The 22,834-nt window shown below is 42.1% G+C and overlaps 1 protein-coding gene across 1 annotated transcript in view; it reads right to left on the reverse strand.

Annotated features, from left to right (window-relative positions):
• GNA13 (G protein subunit alpha 13) overlaps nucleotides 1–18,695 on the reverse strand; it is a 29,887-nt gene extending 11,192 nt beyond the window's left edge. Inside the window, exons 1-2 of the mRNA XM_074607581.1 lie at nucleotides 18,319–18,695; nucleotides 16,139–16,365 (exon numbers count right to left, since the gene is read on the reverse strand). Coding sequence (XP_074463682.1) covers nucleotides 16,139–16,365; nucleotides 18,319–18,601 — 510 coding nt within the window. The 5' untranslated portion in view covers nucleotides 18,602–18,695. The remainder of the gene's footprint in view (nucleotides 1–16,138; nucleotides 16,366–18,318) is intronic.
• Nucleotides 18,696–22,834: the final 4,139 nt, after the last annotated feature.

Below are 22,834 nucleotides of genomic sequence, written 5' to 3' on the forward strand. Positions count from 1 at the left end.
TTTCTCTAGGGTGACAAACTGCAGCAGTAACACTAGCCATTTTAAAGCCTGGCGGCACGCAGCAACAACTGCTTGCAATGACGGCAGTATTTTACACCTACATCTTTTTCAGCACTTCAGAAATCCATTCTAGTCTCAATCCTGCAAGGAAAGCGTGCGGGGATGTGCATTCCTATTTCACAGAAAATAAAGATACACAACCTTGATGCACAAATTGATCAAGCTTCCCAAGCAGGAGTAACAGTAACAGAATTCAGGCCTTCCAAGTACTAAGACCACTGTCTGTAGCTGAGTGTTAAGACAAAATAAAGTTTCAGATCAGACTTAATTTCTTTTTTAGGTCCCCATAGGAGTTGGCAACCCTCCCTCCCCCACAGAGCTCCGTACAAATCAGCCAGATTTCAGACTCATTAAGTGAAGGTATTTATTCTAGAATACCTGGGCCTCAGAGGCTGTAAGTATGCGCGCGCGTGTGTGTGCACACATACATATATTTTAATCTTAGACAGCTCTTTTTTATACTACTTACAGCAAACCCACTCTCTAAAGAAGCATCAACTCCGCAGTACTGGAATGCACAAGTTACTACCTCTCCTTTAAGTCCCGGGGCTTACTGTTACTGCAGTGGATTGAGCAGCTGGAGCAGACAAATAAGCCACAGCCTGTAAAGGTTACAAAAGTAGCTTCCCAAAAGAGGGGATTTCCTGAAAACACAAATGCAAAATACACCGCCCTGCAGCAACGGCAACACTCTATAGAGCCACACGTCCAACAGTAAGGCAACTGCCAGAGAGCACACCGAGAAGACAGCTTAGCTTTCTAGGCGTATTAAAGTCAATGTCAGCCAAATATCAAGGTGGCCATTCTGAAACTCAAGAAATTAAACTCCAAAAGCAATCAGTTACTAGTATAATACAGCTAATAAAGTGACATACCAGTTTCCCTCCACCACATCTTTGGCTCAGTCACTGGGTTCCTCTCTTATGAAAATCTATTCAGACAACTAATACGACACACCAAGCAAGTGCCGTTAACATGACCCAACTCTGTATTTAAGGATAAAATTTGTTCAATCATTGGCTTTTATTGACTTGCACGGCATCAAGAACTTAAAACAGCTTCAAATTCATCATCTGTTCTTCCATCACATTCCAGAAACCTCTCCATATCACACAGCTACAAGCCAGTGCCTTGACTAGTTGTAATTTTCTATCTGACCTGGACATCTTCATATTAGCAGGCTAAGCTCTGCTAACTACAGACACCCTTGAACAGCAAACTACCACGACTAACAGATTGTTATCAGAACTCACTACTGTGGAACTGAAGAGTTTTGACCCATTTTAAACAAGCTTCAAAAAGGCAGCATTACAAAGCAACCAAGCAAGACTTCTGATCCTTTTCCAAAGGAGTGAACCTATATATTTTATGCAATAATGAAGAGAAACCTACTGAAAAATCCACCACAAAACAACCAAGGAAAGCCTTAATGCCAGCAATTGTTAAAACTGAGTAGAAAATCATCCATTCATGACCCTGTATGACAGCAGCTTCAAAGACAGCTTCTGAGTTAGGCTGCTTTTTCTTGATATTAGAACTAGATCTCACTCTGTAAATCGATGACAGTGGCTATATTTAAATGGCTGTATTCAACAGACCATTGTCGTATTCTAGAATTTCCCTTTACACAAACTGTAAACTCTCTGGTTTACCCGAGATGACTAGAAAAAAGAAACTGGGTTTCCCCACTCTGCCCCACTAACTCCAGTGTGGCTCACCACGTCCAGCCCCTGCCACATGGTTGTTGCAGCAGTCAATCTGCTGCCATCATGCCACAAAGGAGACACACCAAGGACAGAAATCAACAGGAGACTCAGAAACTTCAGGATCTGCCCCTGTTAAAAAACTCTATCGTTCTCCATTACATTCCCGGTGCCTTCACACCCATGTTCTGTGAGCAGACACTATGGAAATTTAAATTAAAGATCTAGTAAAAAAAAAAAAGTGATGTGAAGGTCTTTAATTAGCCACAGGTGAACTTTTTTAAATGCAGGTGAACCCTTTAAAGCAATTTTTACAGTTGAGCAGTTCTGAACTGCAAATTTCTGAAGCGTGGTTGAAGGTTACCAGTGACCTGTTCCCCTGCAGCAACCACACCATCGAGCCTTACTTGTCCACTGCTCACTTCTTTCTACTAAACGTAACGCACAGGCTGAAGATGACAACAGAAGTGACAAAGTCACTTGCAGGCTTGAGCGCATTTCTCATATGCATGTTGACATACTGCAATAAAGCAAACTTCTTGAACACACCCCAGCACAACAGAATGAATGGCCTACACGTCAGCTTTTAAGATCTTCCAGTGTTACGTGACTGCACTTTTGTTCTTTTAATACAGTATTAAAATAAATCATATCAGAATATCAGATTTTAAGCAATCAGTTTGCTTGTAGAAGATGCCCTTTTTTGTTCAGATGGGAGTATACACAACTCAGCTGCAGCCCTTCAGCCTCCTCCTGGTTCAGAAATGCATGTAAACCACAGGAAGTTGACTGTTAAATAACTTTATTCATAACTGTCAAGTATTCCATTTTCAGAAAGGTTTGATTCAAAACAGCTTGTGTGTCTCCTGGAGTCTTGTGATCCTTACCAAAAAAAAGCCAAACCAAGTCCTTTCATCGTGAACATCCAAGTGATTTACAAGAAAATACCACTAAACCATATTCTTATCAAGGTACTTGACATTACAACAACGGCTTCCCTTACAACACTGCATTTATTTAAACTAGTTTTGCTCATGCCTGTACAATGAAATCTCTCAAGATTCGTGTAATGCACTCTTTCTACAAATACAGATTACAGCACACATTGGTCATTTACCTATAAGAAAACAGCGTCTTGTAGCTGCTCGTGTGGTCTTCTGAAGTAAACCAGATCAGTTATCTTTTATAAACAAAACATGGCACAGAGAGAGATTACTGTCTAAAATGTCACTAGTTAATGCCTAAAGCAAAGTAACCACAAAAATATTTTTGGGGAGGGAAAAAAAAAAAGACTACACGAAATACACAACAGATGAACACATCTTTTAAACCCAGGAAGTGGCACCAATTTATTTGGTTTCCATGAAAACAATGTCAGCAATCTAAATATGATTTGTTGAAACTTTAGGATAGCCAAATGGCTTTTTAGCTGTTCTAGGGGAACACACACATTACATTTTTTCCAATAGCAATCACTTTAAAAAAAAAAAAAAAAGAGAAAAAGCATCAAATAAAGATTTAGTCATCACAAGGTTTAGAGAAAGAAACGTACAATTTATCAAACCATCTATGTTTGGCTGCAGGTTCAGTGGAACATACTGAACTGACAAGACTTCTTAAGTATCTGAAAGAAATAAATCAGATATTTAAAGAAAATAGGAGATATAATTTAGTAACTCTAGATTAGAATTGTAGGAACTACCAAACATTTTTCTCTTCCTGACCTTACTTGAATTTCTGTGAAAGGCGAAACAAAGATTTCCTATTTTATTTAATAAAAAAAACCCACAAAAACACAAACAAACAAAACCAACAACATAAAAAGCTTTTAAAAAAGTCTAGTTTGTAATAAGAACAGGCAACTACAATGTTTTTAGGCTGGCATGTACTTGCCTAAATTGACATGCAAACCAAACCATACGTAACATGGGAAATGCAGCTTGAAGGAAGAAAGACGATGGAGGAATAACCAGAGCCTTGAAATTCTGCATCTTACAACACCCTAGAAATCCTTATAGCATACACTTCATTATGGGTAGTTTTTTTTCTGTTAGAGGCTTAATCCAGATAAATCCACATCTGAGGATTTTGGCAAAGAATCCAGAGAAAAGACTCTAACCTTTATTTTCTTGACACCTCACCCCAAGCTGATTCAAAGGAAGACAGACTGCAAATCAATACTGCTGCTACTGAAGTTCCACCAGATGTCTTCTGCCATTTCAGTAATAAGCACAGAGATAATTAACGGAGAAATGTTTCAGTCAAATCAATGCATATTTCCTAGTGGGAGAGGTATTAGAGCACTACAACCTCCTCCCCCTACACCCAATCAAGGGGTGTCCATAACATTACACAAAAGAGGCAGATGATCCAGATGATACATTTATGCTGTGAATGCACCTAGCCCTAATTATATTATTGAGCTCAAATCTGTAATTGTCTTGATTGTTAGACCGGTAGAAGTTGAACCTAGTCTGATGTCAAGACACTGAATTGGTCTGGTTTCTTTTTACTGGCCTCAGACTTGGAGGTAAATAAAATAATCTTGGCTCCTTCCCAGCTTTCAGGTTTCTATAAATTGACCTCTTACCAGTCACGCCTCCCAGTGCTTTCTAACGAGATTTCTCTTTCAAACATGCCCTAGTCAACACGACAGGACAAAACTTCTACACATCCATACCTGTAAGTTGTTTATTCAAGGAACTAAATTGAAAACCGAGATACTTTCCATATTTTATAGCAGCAATTCGGCAACTTGCTTGGCATCTCCTCAAGTGAGGGGAAACAATTTGTTTCCCAATTGCCACTCCCATGCTCTAACACTTGACATAGTGCTCTCTGTATAAGCAGCAATTTTATTAGCAATGTTTCGGGAGTTTACAATAAACATATACAATAACTAATTTTTAATAAGGGTGCTAAAGGTATTTAGGGAAAAGTGTCGAGGTAAGCAACAGTATATTTATTTATCAAACTGCAAGTCTGGGTCAAAATATTTGAGTGTGTGCTAACACAGAACACATTTCCTGGAGAGAAGTATGTTTCCTTTCTGTAAGTGTTAATTATGGCCAAAGTTATGTTAAAACCAACATAAACTGACACTCCCGCCAAAACAAAGCAGTCTCCATTTATGCCCACAGGAGCATTACTGCAGCCAACTGCTCCGTGTTAAACTAATCCCTCTCTCCTTCAGAAGGGAGAGAAAACTGCTTTAAAATGGCACTGCATTAATGGAAGCATTAATGGACCAGCTTTAAAAGGGCTAAAGCACAGATACAGTAAGTCAAGATCAGACATTTCAGGATCTCCTAGCTTCTTCCTCTCCAGGTCAACCACTTCAATAGTCATTTTAAATCTGATCTGCCCATTTCCAAATAGAAAATTTAAGTGCATGGGGATTAATTGCCGCTTCTTCTTAAAACTGAGGAGTTTCTGACCTAGGCTACATTTGCTTATACGGGAGTACCAAATAATCGTGTTCTCCACCAATAAACGTCACAAGTGCGTCACAGCTCATCCTACCTCTGAAAGCACTATCCTATTTCCTCTTTTCAGCACTTCCTGAGTGCAGCTCAAGTTGTATTTGACTTTTTTCAAAGCAATCAGAACTGCATCACATGGTATAGAAGTGAAACCTGCCTTGTGTTCGGTCACACAAACTGAGTATCTGTCCTAAAAAAAGGAAAAGCTGAAATCCTGACTCACAGAAGTAATCTTTTGTAAAATCTTTGGGTAGCAGAACAGAATTTGTATTCACAACAGCTGGATCACATTGGGTGGAGGGTGCTCAACAGCATGAAGCTACAAAAGCACCAAGGGAGGAGCCGCACTAAGTTTATTTCATGACTGACATTTTTATCTTGCATAATGGCGTTAACAAAGAAAGGTGAAGGGGCTTAAGAAGGGTTTTAACCCAATAATATCCCTTTAATCTATTATCCCCTATTTACCATGTAATCCAATTAATCCATAATTCTCAATGTGGGTAACAAATGGAGAGAGACAGAGCACGCCAAGCTGAGCTCTTGCACTACGACTACCCGGCAGCATCTGCTGTGGCTGCCATACCCAGAGAGAGGAGGTAAACCAAGATACACACAAATTAGTCTAGAACAAAATATTCCAAATAAGAACTAAATACTCCAAACTAATACTCCAGTATCAGCTGTTTATCCTTCTTTAACCAAATTTAATTCGGCACTACCCTTCAAAGTGCCTCATTCACTTACACAATTCTGACTCAGATTTTCTCCAATCAGTAGAGTGTTTCCACTGCTGCAAATACAACATGTTATCCCAATTAACCAAATGAAGACATGATCAAGCACTAAGCAGAACTTAATCTGCATACTAGAATACCACAGAGCAAACTGTTCCAGTTTTGAATTACTTTCCTAAGAGGGAAGAAATCCAATTTCACTTTTCTTAGCTTGGTATCCCTCCTCTCTCCTGAAGAAGGGATGTTAATTGCCAGATTCTTAACAAAACTTGCTTAAAAATATGAAAATTCACTACAGCTTTTAGGCATGAAACAGTATTCCATTAAAGCCCACAGAACTACAGTTTCTTCCACGCAATGCACTGTTACCATACTTCCAACTAATTCTGAAAGACTACTTGGAAACCAGAATGTGCCATATTCTATAAACAGCTGAGAATTTTAAGAAACTGCATAGCTTTGAGTTGTATGAAGTGATATTCCATTTGTACAACTCAAGAGCAAAACCCAAAAGTCTGCTGAGACTCTTTCCCACAATTAAAAACCCTAGGAATACACAGCATTTATCCTGGCATGTCATTTTCCTTAGGATCACCAATGCTTCCAAATAGGAAGCAAACTCAAGTCTAGGGCAGCCCCTTCCAGAGATCAGAGACAGGTTAAGAAATGCAAAAAATGGCACATGGGACACAACACATGCAGAACCAGAGCATCTAATGAAGATGCTTCTGTTTGCCAGGACCAAAATTAATCCATGAAAGCAAATTAGGATATGCTGTCCACAAGGTCAGGTGCACTTTCCTTCTTTCTTCAAAGATCTTTTTACTCTCTCCCTCAGTAAACATTTACAATCCAAACTCCTCTTCCAGAAAGTTTACTTTACGAAAGACACCGATAATTTGTAAAAGATTTTCAAATTTCATTGATGAAACAAATCTTCCAAGTCACAGCATACACGCAGACCTAGACATCATATGAAACCATGCACTGACCGAGATGAAACAGCCACCTCCCCATTACTATTTACACTCTGGGAAGCATCTATATAAACTTCAGAGGTTTTGCACACAAAACAGACTGGAACCAGACTGTAAACATTTGCTCTTCTTTCAGTGCACTGACCCGCTGGCTCCATGACTTCATGTGTTTGCAACTCAAAGCTACATTTAATCTAACACTGAAGCAGTAGTGAGTCTGCAAATCTGCCATCCATCATTCAGAGCTTTACTTGCTTCCAAGTTGCATGAGACTGGTGAAGGCTCCCAAAAACATGACAAATATTTGGCCTGTGGAAACATATCAGCTAAAACTGGCCACACTGAACTTTAAGATGTTTGAAAAGCCTATCATTGCATACTCTGTAAACGAAATCACAACATTTCAAAAATAGAACCCTAAGGTAGACACCAATGCATGCAGTGAAGCATCCCTAGGATTCAGTTTTAAAGTACATTTGGCTCCTATTTCAGCCTCGAAAGAAATCCAGATGACCAAATGCTTTTTAGTTCCTTCCTCTGCCTCAATTAGCAGAATCCATTTCAATTAAGTTCTGGTATTTCTGTTTGCAAACAGTGACATACTAATACATCAGCTCTCTTTACAAGCTATCTGACAAGATTCAGTGATAACTTACTATATCTTGTGAAAGATCTACGTGTATCATTAGATGAGTGTTAGTGTTCTTAAAAATTAGCAAAAACTGTACCCAACACTCCCTATACAGCAGCGATATCCAAGAGGCTGCAAACATTTCATATCACTTTTAGAATTTCATACTAGAAATTAATTACTAGCGCACCAATGTAACTGTTTGCCAGTGAAAACAGTCAAAGGTCCCACTACAATCCACATATAAAATGTTAGTAGATCGCCCTGCGCTGAGTTTTTGCACACTATTTTGCATAGATATTTTGAATTTAAGATAGTGTCAGTGCATGTGTTTCCTCGCCTGGAAATTCTGCATCTTCTTTATTTGGTCACCAGCGGGTGATCAAATACCATCATGTGCTCAGTGAGAAGCGCTTCCAGGCAGTCTGCCGAGACTCCCGTCGCTTGTTTAAAATTATTTATTTGGCATCATTAAACAAAGGAAAAAGATACAGAAACTCATGTGCGATTACATATTCCTGTACCTCTCATCCATAAATAGAATTTGGGGTCTTTTCAGTTCCTTGGTTAAGTCACTGAAGAGGAGCATGATATTCCAGCTATTTTAACTGAGGAGACTATGAAGAACTGGGAAACATTTAAGGCACGAATGACCATGACAGAGAAGTGTGCAGCATGGTACAGTGAATTAAGGGTTGTAAAAGGCAGCTCTCTGCCTACTAGAGATCAAAAGTTTTCTTCTCTAAAATAGCTGAAGTTGACAGTTATTGTGATGACATTCAGGGTGTTTTCTGTATTTAAAATTCCTCAACTTTTCCAGCTGTATTTATTACCTGATGTTTATTGTTAACACAGTCATGCGAGTGGAGAAGATACTGAAAATAATTTAGGACCTTCGTTAGCTGCTGATGTAGTCTTAACATTTTCTTTCTTCACCCTTTAAATTTGACCCCTGAAACTACTTTGGTTGTAGAGTATAAGGGCAAACTGTTAGTCTCCAGGATTATCCAGAGATTTTTTATTTGGATTAAATACATTTTTTGTTTGAGGATGCTGAGTTAACTAATATTGTCTTCTATGACCCATTTATTCACCCCTAATCATAAACAAAGGCTGCATATTGCAGAGCAATACAAAACACCAGTTGCTATCCACCACACTCCATCAGCACCACCAGCGATACAGCTCGCTGTTCTGCAAAAGGGCAGGCTCTGCACCTTCTGAACTTCCCAACTGATTTGTGGTAAATTTAGATACTTTAAAAAAAAAAATGTGCATAGACACAATGGTGGTACGGACATTATCTTGCTTTCTATATGAAACACTAGTAGTTATTCTATTGGTTTTCTTACATAGTAAGGTCAGCTGCACTTATGTTTTCTCACATTTTCTTAAGCAACTTCCTCAGCTACCACGAACTAAGGTTTCCTACCACTTTGCTGGTTCTGCATAAGAGGTACAGCAGGAATGCAGAACATTCAAATAGCACGCATCATGAACTGAAGTTTAGGTCAATGAAGACAACCATAACAGTCATCCAAATACAACCAAAGTGCAATATGCACTCAGTGAGAGTGGACTTAGCCAGCCTCCAAGGCTGAAGTCTTGTTATAGTAAGCTCAAACTAGGGAACGGCAGCACAAATCAACACTGCCCCTGGCATCGCACCTTAATCCTAAAGGATCCCATATTTACATATGAAAAAGATCGCTCCATAGTCTTTGCCTCAGGTGCAAAATTAATTTCACCTATATAGATGGAAGATCACAGCTGCATTCATACCACATGTTTTGCCAGCATGGAGATTTGCTGACAGCTATGAATACTGGGACTTCATAGGGTAGGTTTGGCTTATATTTAGTCAGTCATTTCTGAACCGACAGAGTACAATATAGCCATTGCTACATTTAAATTCTGTGAAGTAATGTAACAAGACAGTGCTACAGGTACTAACACGTAGTATCTTGCAGGCTAGCAGGCAGCAAGGAAATGGGCTCTGAATGTGTTTGTACCAAGGTCTCATGTTACACTGAGAGCAGCAGAAGTAGCAAAAACTCATCTAACACATTTGCACCAATTTAAAAGAATCTGCTGAGAACAGGTTCATGCATTCAAGACGTGGGAAAGGCTGAGAAAGTCTCTTCCTCTGAACTCTTTAGAGGTTGCTGGCAAGCACAGCATATTCAGAAGGGCACTTATATTTTACCTTTATTTCATCAAGGCTCAGTTACAGGAATCCAAATTTTTGCAAAAAATAGGTCACCTTTTAGTCTTCTGCAAAAAATCATTTAGGAAACTAAGGCACACGATCAACATGACATAGCTTGTTCAAGACACAGTATGTATAAGAACACATCGCTCTGCTCCCACGCTGTACTATGAAAGTCTGCGTTTTAAAAGCAGTGGTTCCCCATAAACAGGTATCTGGATCAAGTTTGAATTAAGAACTCTATCCTCAGAGGCTGCACTGAAACCACATGGAAAAGATATGCTTGTACAAGCTAAGTGTAGCACACAGGCCTCCAGAAAGTTTCTAGTGTTCTTGGTTGGAAGATAACTCAGAATGCTGGTGTCTGGCACGTGTGTGCTGGGATAACACGTCCACATCAAGACAGCTACCACTGAAAGACCTCTCAGGCTAGAGCTACATCTGTGCTTAAAAATACTAGTAACGAAAAAGAAAAAAAGAAAAATAATAAAAAAAAAGAAAAATAGTAACATTCAGAAAAAAAAGTTATGGCAAAGATGTTCTTCAGTAAAACCAGACCAGCCTGCACTACAGCATCGGTTGACAATACAAGACCACTGCTCTCCAAACGCTTCAATATTTTACTGCTAACAAGAAAAATCATCAGGCAGGAAAGGAAGAATGATGGAAATGGAAGAAGGCAGTCCCAGAAACAGCCTTTCAAGGCATAGTAACTCACAGAGGCTGAAACAAACCCTAATCCCAATTTGAAAAATGATAACAATTGGCACGTTGTGCTAAATTAGTATAAAAGTTCAACTGAAGATCACTCACCTCAATTAAAATATTACCGTCAATCCCCATTACCAAAGCACTTTGTATACACATTGAAAGGTTTCTGGCCACAAACCAAGAATAAGGAAATTCAAGCCTCATTATTGTTTGACTCTCCTCTTAATCCCTATATGGAGTCCTATTAATGCTGACTTTGAGTTCGTATTATCTTGTCATTGGGACAGGAAAAACAGCAAATCGTCAAGAACTCCGAGTCTTTCCTGAGAATTTGAGTGACTAATTTTTAAGTATAAATTTGTGAAGCACTTTTCTTTACATAGTTACAGCAACAATCTTTGATAAATCCTTTTCATATAAAGGCCAAAAGATGCCAAGTAGCTCTAACCTTTCCAAGGGCTTTAAAGAGTCATGCTCACTGTACACGTGCCATCCTGTCGTTTGATGTTTGGCAGACCTATTGATTGCAGAAAGAGGGGCAAATAGTTCATTTTCAACATGTATAATGCAGCAGCTTTTTGTTTCTTCCCCACAAAAACTTAAGCAATATTCAGTGTAACTACAACACTGTATTTAAATAAAGTTTAATTATATGATGAAGTGCCCGAATAGTCAATGCACATGTTTACAGAAACACTGGGTGATTGTATCTCATATCTGTAATGAGGAAGATTCTTCTATCGGTCTGAGAAACTTTCTATTGACAGTTTATGCACTCAGGCATGTTCTAATAGAAGCACCACCTACACACTCCAAGCAGAATCAGAGCGGGGCAAGCAAACACCCAATCCCAGAACCAAGAGAAGATCTGGGAAAGGGAGAGGGGAAAGACATTTTGATGCCCCAACTGAGGAGTGGGGGGTGCTGCAGAGGATGAACACTGGGAGTAATATCAACACATTAGAGAGGGCACAAGCTGTTGAAAGGCTTCTGAAATTCAGTACCACAAATATGACGTAAATACTTTTAATGAATGACAGAGAAGATGCTCTTTTTGCAGGTTCTATGCTCGTGACTTCAGCGAGGCGCTGAAGCACTGACCTCCCAGCTGTTTCATAAGATGGGCGTCCAGACTCGAGAAAGAGGAAGACCTCAACATCTGACAACCCAGTCTGGCTTCAAACACCACTGACCTCCGCAGGATCACTGCTCTATAAATAAAGCACATTTCAAGGACGTGTTGTCTATGCACCTGAAGGAATGGTAAATTTTGCTAATACTTTGCAGTGGCCATTTGAGGACTCTCAAATTTTGAGGATTTCCCGTAGAGCTAATTTGATGTTCTCACGTGTACAATAGCCCCATCAATATTCCAGAAAAGCCCAGCCAGAATAAGGCAAAATACAATCTTCCAGTAAACTAAACAACACTCTGCAAAAATACTACTCAGCAACAGAAAAAAAAAAAAACGCTACAGAAACTGCAGCAGAACTAGCAGTAGAACTTCAAGCTGAACACGCCTTTTCCTGTCTTCTATAATCTGATCTAGCACTTGCAGACATGTCACAGAAGTAAACAGGATCCAGAGGTAAATGCATATCCAATCATCCTTACTGTATCATCTGTGTCTGCAGTGCTATGCAAATGCGGACAGAATAAAGCCCCATCACTGCCCCTGCGCACTGCAGATTCAGGGCATTAAAAAAAAAAACAAACCAAAACCCCAACATTTGGTGTAATCTACAAGTAGGGCAAAAAGTATCAATCTGAAGATCAACAATTGCTGGTAGCAAACATCCAAACCCACCCAAAAGTTATCTTTAACAAGAACAAACCTTTAACACATTCAAAGCTTATCACGCATACGAGCAACTCGGCTCTCATCCCACTTTTCCATTCTTGGAGAATTAGAAGACTCATGGAGACCGCTTCAAAACACTTCTCTGTTAACAACTCTCGCAGCAAATTCAAGACACACAAGTTCACTGCAAACGCCATGAAGTGAGAGGCAGTGTACAACACACTCTTACTCAGAAGTGCCTTCCTCCGTCTTACCAGTCACGCAGCACCCGCACCCGACACTCCTCAGCTGCCAGTGCCTCAAAGCAAATCTCAATGAGAACAGCAAACCTTTACAACCACATCATCAAATAGCTCATGAGCATAAATATAAAGGCTAGGAAATGCCTAGTTAAATCGGTTTGCTTGTTGCAGAATTAAGATAACAGGTACACTTACCCAAGTTATTTCAGGAGATTTTTACCAGAAATCAACTTGCAATAAGAAATCTGAAATGTTAATTAGACGTCAGAAAGCATTAGGCTGATTCAGACTAACTCTGTAACTAATCCATGTCAGCCATCTGAATGGAGACTGTAGGAGAAATAACCTCGGTAGGTGGAGAGAAAACTTAAGGATGACCAGAATCTTAAGCATAAGTTAGAGGAACTGACTGAGCTACAGAGCCAAAATAGTCTTTAGCTAACTGTGTTAGTGGAACTATCACCTGAATGACTTCAGTTTGTAATAAATTTTTAGGGATTATAATATTAACCACCCGAGAAGTACTGAAGTGGCATATGTTGTACTAAGCTGCAATTAGCTCTTTCCAGTTTTAAAGCACTACACAAGTGTGAACTAATGAATTTTCATAAATACTCTTGTTAGTGGCCAGAAGGCCCCTATTTTTATACCAAGGAAAATAAATCATAGTGACTATCCCCATGACCACGTAAGTTAACAAAATGAGGAAGGACACTCCAGTGAACTAGGCATGGAAACGCTGATTTCTACTTCCATTAAAATACAAGCAAGTTCTGTTTTTTCCCCTCTCACGTGGGTATAAAAAGACCACATTGTTTCTTAAGGCTCCTAGCATCATCTCTGGCATTGCAAGTGAAAGATGATGGAGAAAAACCAAAAAAGCAAGAACAGCTTGATGATCTCTCAAAAATGTACAAAAATCTCACAAAATCCCTCACAAATCTTTAAGTTTTAACCATATACATGCAGAAAACTTGAATCTTAAACCCTCTTTCTCTGTACTTCCTATTTGTCCAAACTACGAATGGCTTCCAGAACTACACACTCTTGCTTTCTTTCCTCCAGAATTTCTATGTAAATTTGACATTTTTCACTCCGTATTCATCACTGCTCTTCATTTGTTCACTTCTACCTTTGCCGCAAAGTGTCCTATTCCCATGACAAAAAAATACTTTCCCAGCATTCCTGCCTGTGCTCTCTTAATATGAACCACGTTTTTCAGTGCAGTGTCAAACTCAGCCCAGTGAAAAAAGGTAAAATTCACTCAACAGTCTGAAAAGAAGTTAGAGTATACACAATCAGATAATACTCTTCTACCATACTCAGTCCCAGCATTTTACACTTCTTGTAACGCCACTCTTCCCTCTCTCCTACTCATCTAACGATTGCTGACATCTCTCCTTTCACTACATTTTTTGCCACAAGCAGTTGAACTGAAGTAAACCAGTATTTTTCTCTTATTCCCCATTCTACAATACTGGCAATTTTCAGCCTTGAATCCTTACTTCGAGAGTCAGTGCTTGACATGACTGAATTGTCTCCATCTCCCCTCTCTTCCAACTTCCCCCTGCTCCACCTCCTGACTCTGGTATGCTTGTCACTCCCTCCTTAGCTACTTGTGTGTTCCTTCCATATTACAGCACACATCTAAACTCTCTGAACACTCTGAACACAAAGCCTGTCAGCAAGCATCGCAAAAATACATACTGCTTTCAGGAGTTTTCCACCATTCTGCCGCCCACATGGAGCTCTGTCATACCTTAAACTGGAAGCTTACTAGGGTAAAACAGAGACTTCACGCTTGGCCAGCACTGATCACACTGTTTGTGCTCAATACAATGACATCATTCAGCTCCTTTTTTTTTTTTCATGTTTATAACTTGGCATAAATATCTCAGGCTGAGATTTTTGAAAGGATTTAGGCAATAAAGCAATGTAAATATAAATAAAGCAGTTACCTTACTTTCAAAAATTAACATTTAGACAGTACTCAACTATTAAGTGCACTTAAAAACATAGTCTTGAGTTCTGCCTAAAACACAACATGATCCATCTCTATTTTTGCAGAGAACATTATACAGATTTAGGGATTTCCAAAAGAAAGCAATAGGGTTTTTTTCTGTCAGATTCAGAACACCACATTCTTCAAATCCTACTCAAAGTGAAACTCTGCCCATGCTTCAGTTATGGAAAGAACCTACTTCTCAGAGACTCAAGATGACGGAATAGTAATATTCTGTCCCTTTTCCTTTGGTACTTAGCCTGAAGTCACTAAACTTGCCTAATCAAAGACAAAATTTTATTTAACCGATTTTAAAACCGATCGCTCCAGCACAGCAATTACATCACTAGAAGTCTCATCTGCACCAGAAGAGAACCTTCTAGAGGACCTAGTCCAGCAATTACCCTTTTATAATCACTCTGAAGGCAAAATCCAAGGAGCAATAGGTCTCATTAGAAACTTACTTACACAGCTCAGAACTAGGCTGGGCAGGTGATAGGCTACTCCAGCACCTGCCCATTCTGCAATTGCTAGAAGACATTCCATGATCAGGGCAATACATATTTATAGAGTATTTACACAACCTATTTAAGTCAGAGTATGATTACACAACCATTCATAATAGCTCAACAGGAGACATCATCAGCTATTGTTCAGATTCACACTAACACAAAGGTTATTTTTAAGACACAAAAACACAAAGCCACTTAGGTTTAACAGACCTACAAGAACAGATTTAATCTATCTTAAGGTTCTCAACCCCCACCCTCACAAAACCCTATGCCACTGGCATTTACTACACAAGTCTATGAACCAATAAACAACAAATTTAACTTAAATTCTTTGTTTCCTTTTGCGGCATTTGCATGGAAATGGGGCAAAGGGACTTCAGCTGTCACAGACAGTTAAAGCTCCAGGCAAGAATCAAGACACGTTTTTATTTTCCTTTACAATCCCACTATTGAATTATATACTCCATCTCAACCCCACTATTAAATTGTATACTCCATCTTCAGCTGAGAACTTCAATATAACAAAAATCTCATTACATGAGTATTAACACAGACATTCAAAATTAAACAGGAAGTATACAGAGGGAATGTTTGCTAGATTGCTCAAATTGGAATAGAGAAGGGAGTGGTTTTTAAATTCTTCTCATTAACCCATGCATATCTTTTCTTAAAAAAATCATATTACCATTAACTCTTCCCTTATTGCAAACCATTTTTTGTTTTTTTTTTTTTAAGTTGATGCACTAGTTAACAAAAGGTGGAAATAATCACATGGTAAAAACACTACAGAGGTACCAGCTTTGTTACAAAACATAAAAGCCCTGTATACCTCAGCTTTCTCACATATGAAATGAGAACAATTATGTCAGAAGCTCTTCATTATTCTTGGTTTTTAAAAAAGTGGCAGGAAGGAGCTAAATGCATCTGTTTGCAATACCACAGTGTAAAAGTCCACCATTCACAAATGCTTAAGATCCACATGGAGGCCACTTGATCAGTGTTTTATGGAAACGCAACACAGGAACAAGAATCACACACACTCAATTAAAAACACTGAGACACAAATCTTACCAGCTGGAATTCTCTGCGCCTGTCGTACGCATGCTGGATACCACTATCCGCCCATAGAGCTCTTATGGCTGGAAGGTACTGTAAAAAAACTGCCGTCTCCACCATGCCTTGCGCCACCGTGACTGACCGAGTATCAAAAGCCATCATCGTATCTCCATTACTCTGGTTAGCAGGATCTCCCCAAGGGATATGAAGTTTCTCTCTGGCATCTACGAGGACTCTCACACCTTTAACAACATGAAAGAGCATTGTAATTAGAGCTTCCCAGCATCTACTATTTCACTAGCCTACAAATCTGCGAAGATTCAAACAATACATTTACTCTGTACAGTCAAAGCTCAATAGGACTATCCACCCAGTAGGAAATCGGAAAGGTTCTGAAAAATTTACTCGAAGTGCTACATTTTCAGGTAGCATTTTATATTTAAAAATGCAGATATTTTCTATCAGAAAAACATGGCCACGCTCAACAGTATAATATCCATAGCACAAGCTTAACTCTTGAAACAGAAGTTCTATTTTTAATTACTAAATCCCCAATCTGTGCTATCAAGCAAACTCTTTCACAGATATTTATACTTCCCTCTGATCTCCAGAGCCATTCTACAGTCGTTAAATTTACCTGGCATGAATACAAGATAAATGAAGTATGTTTAAAAGCTTATTTCAGAATATGTTAAACCATCCAATAGCTTATTCTAAGGTTCCCTAGTCGTCGTATTCCTATGAACTTGGTATCTAGTTATATCTAATTTCATAGAGTTATCACTGCCTTTAACGCTTTCAGAGGTATGAAGACAACATTTACTAAAAATCACAGCACTTTCTAAAAAGTATGTTTTTACTGTTTAAGTGCAGAAGGAGTTGTATCACCTAAAGAATTCCCCATACTTTTTGTTGTTGTTGTTTTTGTCAATAGTCTCTAGGAGAAACAGAGTATTTTAAACTTCTCTTATACAGGACTTTAAAAAAACAACATTGTGCTAATGCTAATAATGCAAACGCAGGGAAACTAATTCTAGTACTAAATTTATTAATGCAAAAATAAAAAGAAAAAAGAAAATTCCAGAAAGAATAAACAACCGTAAAGACATGGGGGGAGGTATAAGGAACTAAGATGCAGCAACAAACAACTGTATAACAACATACTTATTTAATGCCAAAGTATTTTTTCAAGCTTCATTCTCTTTCCATAATTTTTCTATCTGTCGAAAGCCATGACTGCATGAAAGCAGCCTCCAAAACAGATCTGCAGTTCCTACATGTATATTTCAACAGAGTAGGAAGTACCTTACTTTATTAATAAACTCAAACCTGGTCAACGGACAAGCTCATGATTTCTGCTGCCTTGCTATTTATAGTTTTTCCAGGCTTGATTTGTAAACAGGTTTGTGAAACTATTGTCTTTAAGAACCACAGGACCTCAGCCCCCTTCAAGAGCAGCACTGAGGTCTGACAATGCTTTGCTGTTTAAGAAACTTAGTTAAGACACTGTCTAACTATTATACAGTCCAAACCGAAAATCTGACGAGCGATTTAGCTAAGAAAGAGAAACTAAGCGAGGATGACAGCAGTGAACTCAAGAGCCCACTCCTAAACCATGTGAGGAGGTTTTGGCAACGCATCTATGAAAAGTGGCTCTGCGTGCGGGCTTCTGTTAATTGACGTACCAGCCTAGTTTCCAACACGATGGCAACGTTTCTTCCATCGCAGCGAAATGCAGAAAGCGCTTCCTCCTCAGGGACAGGACACGTCTCATCCTCACGCACTTTCAGGTGCATCTCCCCACCCCGACACCCTCCATCCATTACCGCTCATTACTGCCACCGCATTACCAGGAAACGGCCGAGCTCGGGACCGTACGGACCGAAGCCGCTGCTCCCACAGCGGGCGGGTAAGCCGCCCTCAGCAGCACGGCGGGCCGCGCCCGGGCCAGCGCCCGTCCCGGCGGGGCTGACACCCCGCGGGGTTGCTCCCCGGACGCCGCCACTCGTCCTCGCCGGGAGGAAGCGTGAGGAGCCCGAAAGGAAGGCAAGAGGCGGCACCGGCCCGAGGAACCCGCCGCTCCCTCCCTGAGGGCGCCAACCCCCCCCGCTCCCCGGCCGGGCCGGGCCCCCACAGGCCGCCGGGCCGGTGCCTCACGGGGCGGGCCGGCCCCGCCGCCGCCGCTGCTCACCCACCCTTGATCACGTTGCTGTAGATGGTGGCGCGGAACTCCTCGCGGGCCGCCCGGTCCCAGTCCTGCCCGTGGATGATCCGCATCTGCTTGAGGAAGGTGGACTTGCCGCTCTCCCCCGCGCCCAGCAGCAGGATCTTGACGAGGCGCTTCACGTACGTCTTCTCGCGGTTGAGGCACTTGTCGATCTCCTTGGACTTGCGCTGCTGCTCGGCCTCGCCGCTGGTGAGCAGGCAGCCGGGGAAGCAGCCCGACAGCACGGAGCGGGACGGCAGGAAGTCCGCCATCTTAGCGAGCACTGCCAGCGAGGGGAGCGGCCGCCCGGCCCGGCCCGCACCAGCCCGCTCTCTGCCCGCGCATGCGCGCCCCGACACGTGACTCGCCCCCGCCCAGCCCCACACGCCCGCGTCACGTGACGCGCCCAGTTCTCCTCCCCATCTCGCCGCAGCGCAGGACTGGGGCGTGTCACGTGACAACCGCTCGCGCCCGCCCTCGGCGGGAGCCCCACCCACGAGCGGCGCCTCACAGGAAATGGCGGGAGGCGGCGGCCGCTCACGTCCGGGCTGCGATCGCGGCCCCGCCGGCCCCGGAGCCGGAGCGGAGCGTGAGGGAAAAACGGGGCCCAGGCACAGCCGATCCCCGGCGGCGGCACCTCTGCTGCAGCCGCCTTAGGGGAACTGACAGGACGGGGGAGGTCGGGCCTCGGTCAGGGGGGCAGGATGAAGGTTGCCAGCTAAGCAGTTTTTGTTCTCGGTACAAAAAGAAAATAGTTTCGTTAAAACGCTTTGAACGGTTTGGCACGTACTTCGTCCCTGCTCCTGTGAGGAGAGCTTTCCAGTACTACAGGGACCCGGCACCAGGCTGAACAAACACAGCAGGTCTGGGCCTCACGTGGGGGCGTGCAGGCAGGGTGATAAAAAGCCAGTGGATCTTTTTATCCGTTACTAAGTTAAAAGAAATGGGCTTTTCAAGTAAAATTTTCCTGAACGTTGGCAACCCCTCATGTGATGGGTAGAGCAAATAATAGGCAGAGGGACGTGCAAAGATTTAAAATCCCACTCTTCGTGTGACCCGTCGCTGAGCACCATCGTTCTGTTCGTCATTTGTGCAAAAAATTAACTTGCCATCAATTACACGAGCATACTGCAAAGTGCTAAAACGGCTGCCTACATAGAACTACACTGAGTGAAGATGTCCCTCAGACAAAAGGCAAAAAGATACAGTAACATTTTGTATTACTTTGCTTATGGAGGCAGTTTTTCAAAACTGCTCAGAGAAGCCCTCCCTCGTCCATGTTGGTCAGATCAGCACATCTGTGCTCCCACGTGCCTGCTCACCGACACATTCTCCAGGCTTAAGGATGGAGATAAAATACGTACGACTGACAAGCAAGCACACACACACGTGTGGCGGAGCTCAGCTGAAAGCACATACATCCGTGTCGTGCTTTTCTGACACGGCTATTTATAGACTATGGTGCAGAAATCATATAGAAGCAAGCACATATGTAAAGATCACATTAAATGTTTATCTCCTTACATCTCATTAACTTCGATACCTGCTGAGTTTTTCTTTCGATGTTTCTCTGCTTTTTTTAACAATAATATTAAGTTACAAAAAGGAAGTCGTGATGGAGGAAACTGAGATGAGTTTAGCACAAGGAAATGCCACTTTGTCTCCACTGGAAGGACCTCCTTCATCAAAATGCACCATGAGTATCGGCATTCACGCCTTAGGCAGGGGATGGCCCCACTTGGTGATAAATTCCATATAAATTATTCCATATGGCCTTACAAAAAACCACACTTCTCACAGGAGAACAGGATGTGGTATAAAATTCATATAGTTGTCCAAAAAGCACATCCTGGTGGTCTTGGTGCAGATGTGGAAGCCAGTCATTCCTGAGCTCTAGTCCAAGTTTTAAAACAACTAAGTGATCTTGGCTGGTTTGACACAAGATCTCATCTCACCTTCAGAAATGCAGAGGACTCCTGAGTTTCTACAATTCCTCTTGGACTTAAGTAGTTTTCAGCAAATGAAAAATCCTACCGATGCTCCTCCCTTTGTGCTTCTTGTCTGCAAAGTGAAACTGGTAACAGCACTCATACTTTCCTTCAAAAAGTTTTATATGCTTGCTAAGGAAGAATGCACATTTATTGCCTCTTAGCGAAGGAGAGAGTTAAAAACAAGAAAGCCAAAAACAAAACATAGAAACAATATTGGTTGCTTACTTTTTGAGCAGATAATTAACACCTGCCAGTGAAGTATAAGAAAAAAAAAATGCCATAAGCAGTAGAAGCAGATTAAGAAAATCATAGTCGTGCAGCAGAGGAGCGAACCAACAGCCAAGCTTGCGAACGGGTGGCAAAATGAGTCCTTGCCTTCCAGGCCAGCAGCGAGATGCACCTAAAACCTGGGCTGCAACAATAAAGGATGAATGAATGAAGGAAGAGGAAAAGCTGTTTTCTGATGTCTGCCAACAGCAGTACCACCTTCCTAATCCAAGGCATCCCTCACCAGCGGCCAGAACTGCTTCAGGACAGGCAGGTGTCTCCTGGTGCTACCTGGGCTTCCTTTCAAGGCAGCTTCCATCTCTCATTGGTCCTCCCTGGTAGTCTCAGTTTTGCCCTTTTCCTTCCTCTTTTTCCTCCTTTCATTTCGCTTTCTCCCATGAACTCGCCTACCCGGTGACTTTGCTAAAGCCTCCCTTTGCTCTGGCCTCTCCCTCCAGCTGCCGCGCGCCACCATCATGCTCCAGGTGTCTGCTGCCTGCTGTCCCTCCTGGCACAGGTCCGTGCCACTCCTGCCTGCTGCCATCCTGCTCTCTCAATTTTGTCACTTCATTCTCAGTTACTGTCATTCCACATTTCCAGCTGCCCAAATCACGTAAGGGTTGGGTAGTCCGTGGCCTCCTCTTTCCCCTCCCCTTCACACTCCCAGCAGCTGGGGAGCCCTCCAAAACCTCTTAGGGACACCATTCCCAATCTCTGGGCACAGGAGCATGGCTTTCAGCGTGCTGCAGAGCGGGAAGGGCTATTTCTGCGCTGAGGATGACGGTGTTCCCTGGAGAGGACACTGGAGTGGGCTCAGCATCATCCAGCTCAGCCGGGGAAGCCAAATAGCTCAGTCCTGGGTCAGGTGTTAACCCAGCTGCATCCTCTTGCCCCAGCAGCCAGGCTTCATCTCTAAGGCAGGGTGCGTAAGGTCTTTCTCTGTTTTGCTTTTTTCCTTCCTCTTTGCCACTTCTTTCCTTAGCTTTCCTGTCCCTGGAAAGTCCAGGAGTGATGGGAAGCAAATACTGCCCATTTGTGCTCACAGCTTTTCCCATGTGGCTGCTAAGGAAGCTTCTCATTTTGAGTGCTCGTGCCCTACCAGACAGGACAATGGACTCTGGAGATATTGCTTTAACTATTGCCTTGCTGGGAGACCTGAGATTAAGTCATGTGTCTCCCTACTGCTTTGAAATCTTCTTGGAAGGAACTGCGTACTGAAATTCAGCCTCCGCTTGCCACGCTTGCAGTACCATTCTTGTTGCTTCACTTACGTTACCCCTTCCTTCCCTTCAGGGCCGTCCCCAGTTTCCTTAGATAGAAAGGTAGTTTACTCACCACATGCCTTTTGTGTTGCATGATTCAACTTCTGATGTGTGAAAAAGGGGCAACCACGTAGGAAATGTGATCTTTAAAAAAAGGGGGGATTCCCTCTGCAGTGCTTTCCACCAGAGAAAGTGTCGAGAGTTGTGAGCGGGTCTGTTGAGAATGATCACAGTTTACGGGGTCTTTACAAGGAGAACAGAGGGACAAAATTCAGCTCTCACCAGACCTTTCCCCGGCCAGGACACACTCTGTGGCCTCGGGTGCAGGCTGAGAGGGATCTGCAGGCTCTGGAGAGCACATGGGCGTGCACCGTTGCCCTGTGATGCATTGACCACGAGTGTATTTTCACTATAGCATCATGTTCCTCCTATGTGGGGTATGAACGTCCACGTAAACTTGCAGTTACATAAATAGCACTGCATTCATTGTAGAAAGCAGGCACTGAGAAGTAAAGTGGACTTCCCAGGAAATGTCTGTCTTCATTATCTGCCATGCAGAAAGGCCAGGACTAACTTGTGGAGCCAGAAATCAGCAGGGAGGCTGCATAGCTGCTGCTGGTGCTTTCTGCTACTCTTCCCCACCATTCAAGTCCCTTGATTTCTTGACTGACACATTCACACATAGAAGAGCCAGACTGAGTCAGGGAACGTAGAACTGTTTGCTTTCCACAAGTGAGGCTTTCGTGATTAGAGGCCCAGGAGTGTCTGCCCTTTCCAAGCTTGTATAATCTGATTTAAATGCCTCGTGCTTCACGTGGCAGACCTGCCATAGCACATTAGCTGCTGGGGTAGTTCACCTGGGCAGCAGGTGAAATGCAGTTCATTTCTGATTTTGTGTTTGGTGGTTTGGGTTATTACAGATGTTAACAGAGCTGATTTTACATTGGACATCTTCTATAGCAAAGTAGCTTTGTGGTGGAGAGAG

Source organism: Larus michahellis, chromosome 14 (assembly GCF_964199755.1).
Source record: "Larus michahellis chromosome 14, bLarMic1.1, whole genome shotgun sequence".
Taxonomy (NCBI): domain Eukaryota; kingdom Metazoa; phylum Chordata; class Aves; order Charadriiformes; family Laridae; genus Larus; species Larus michahellis.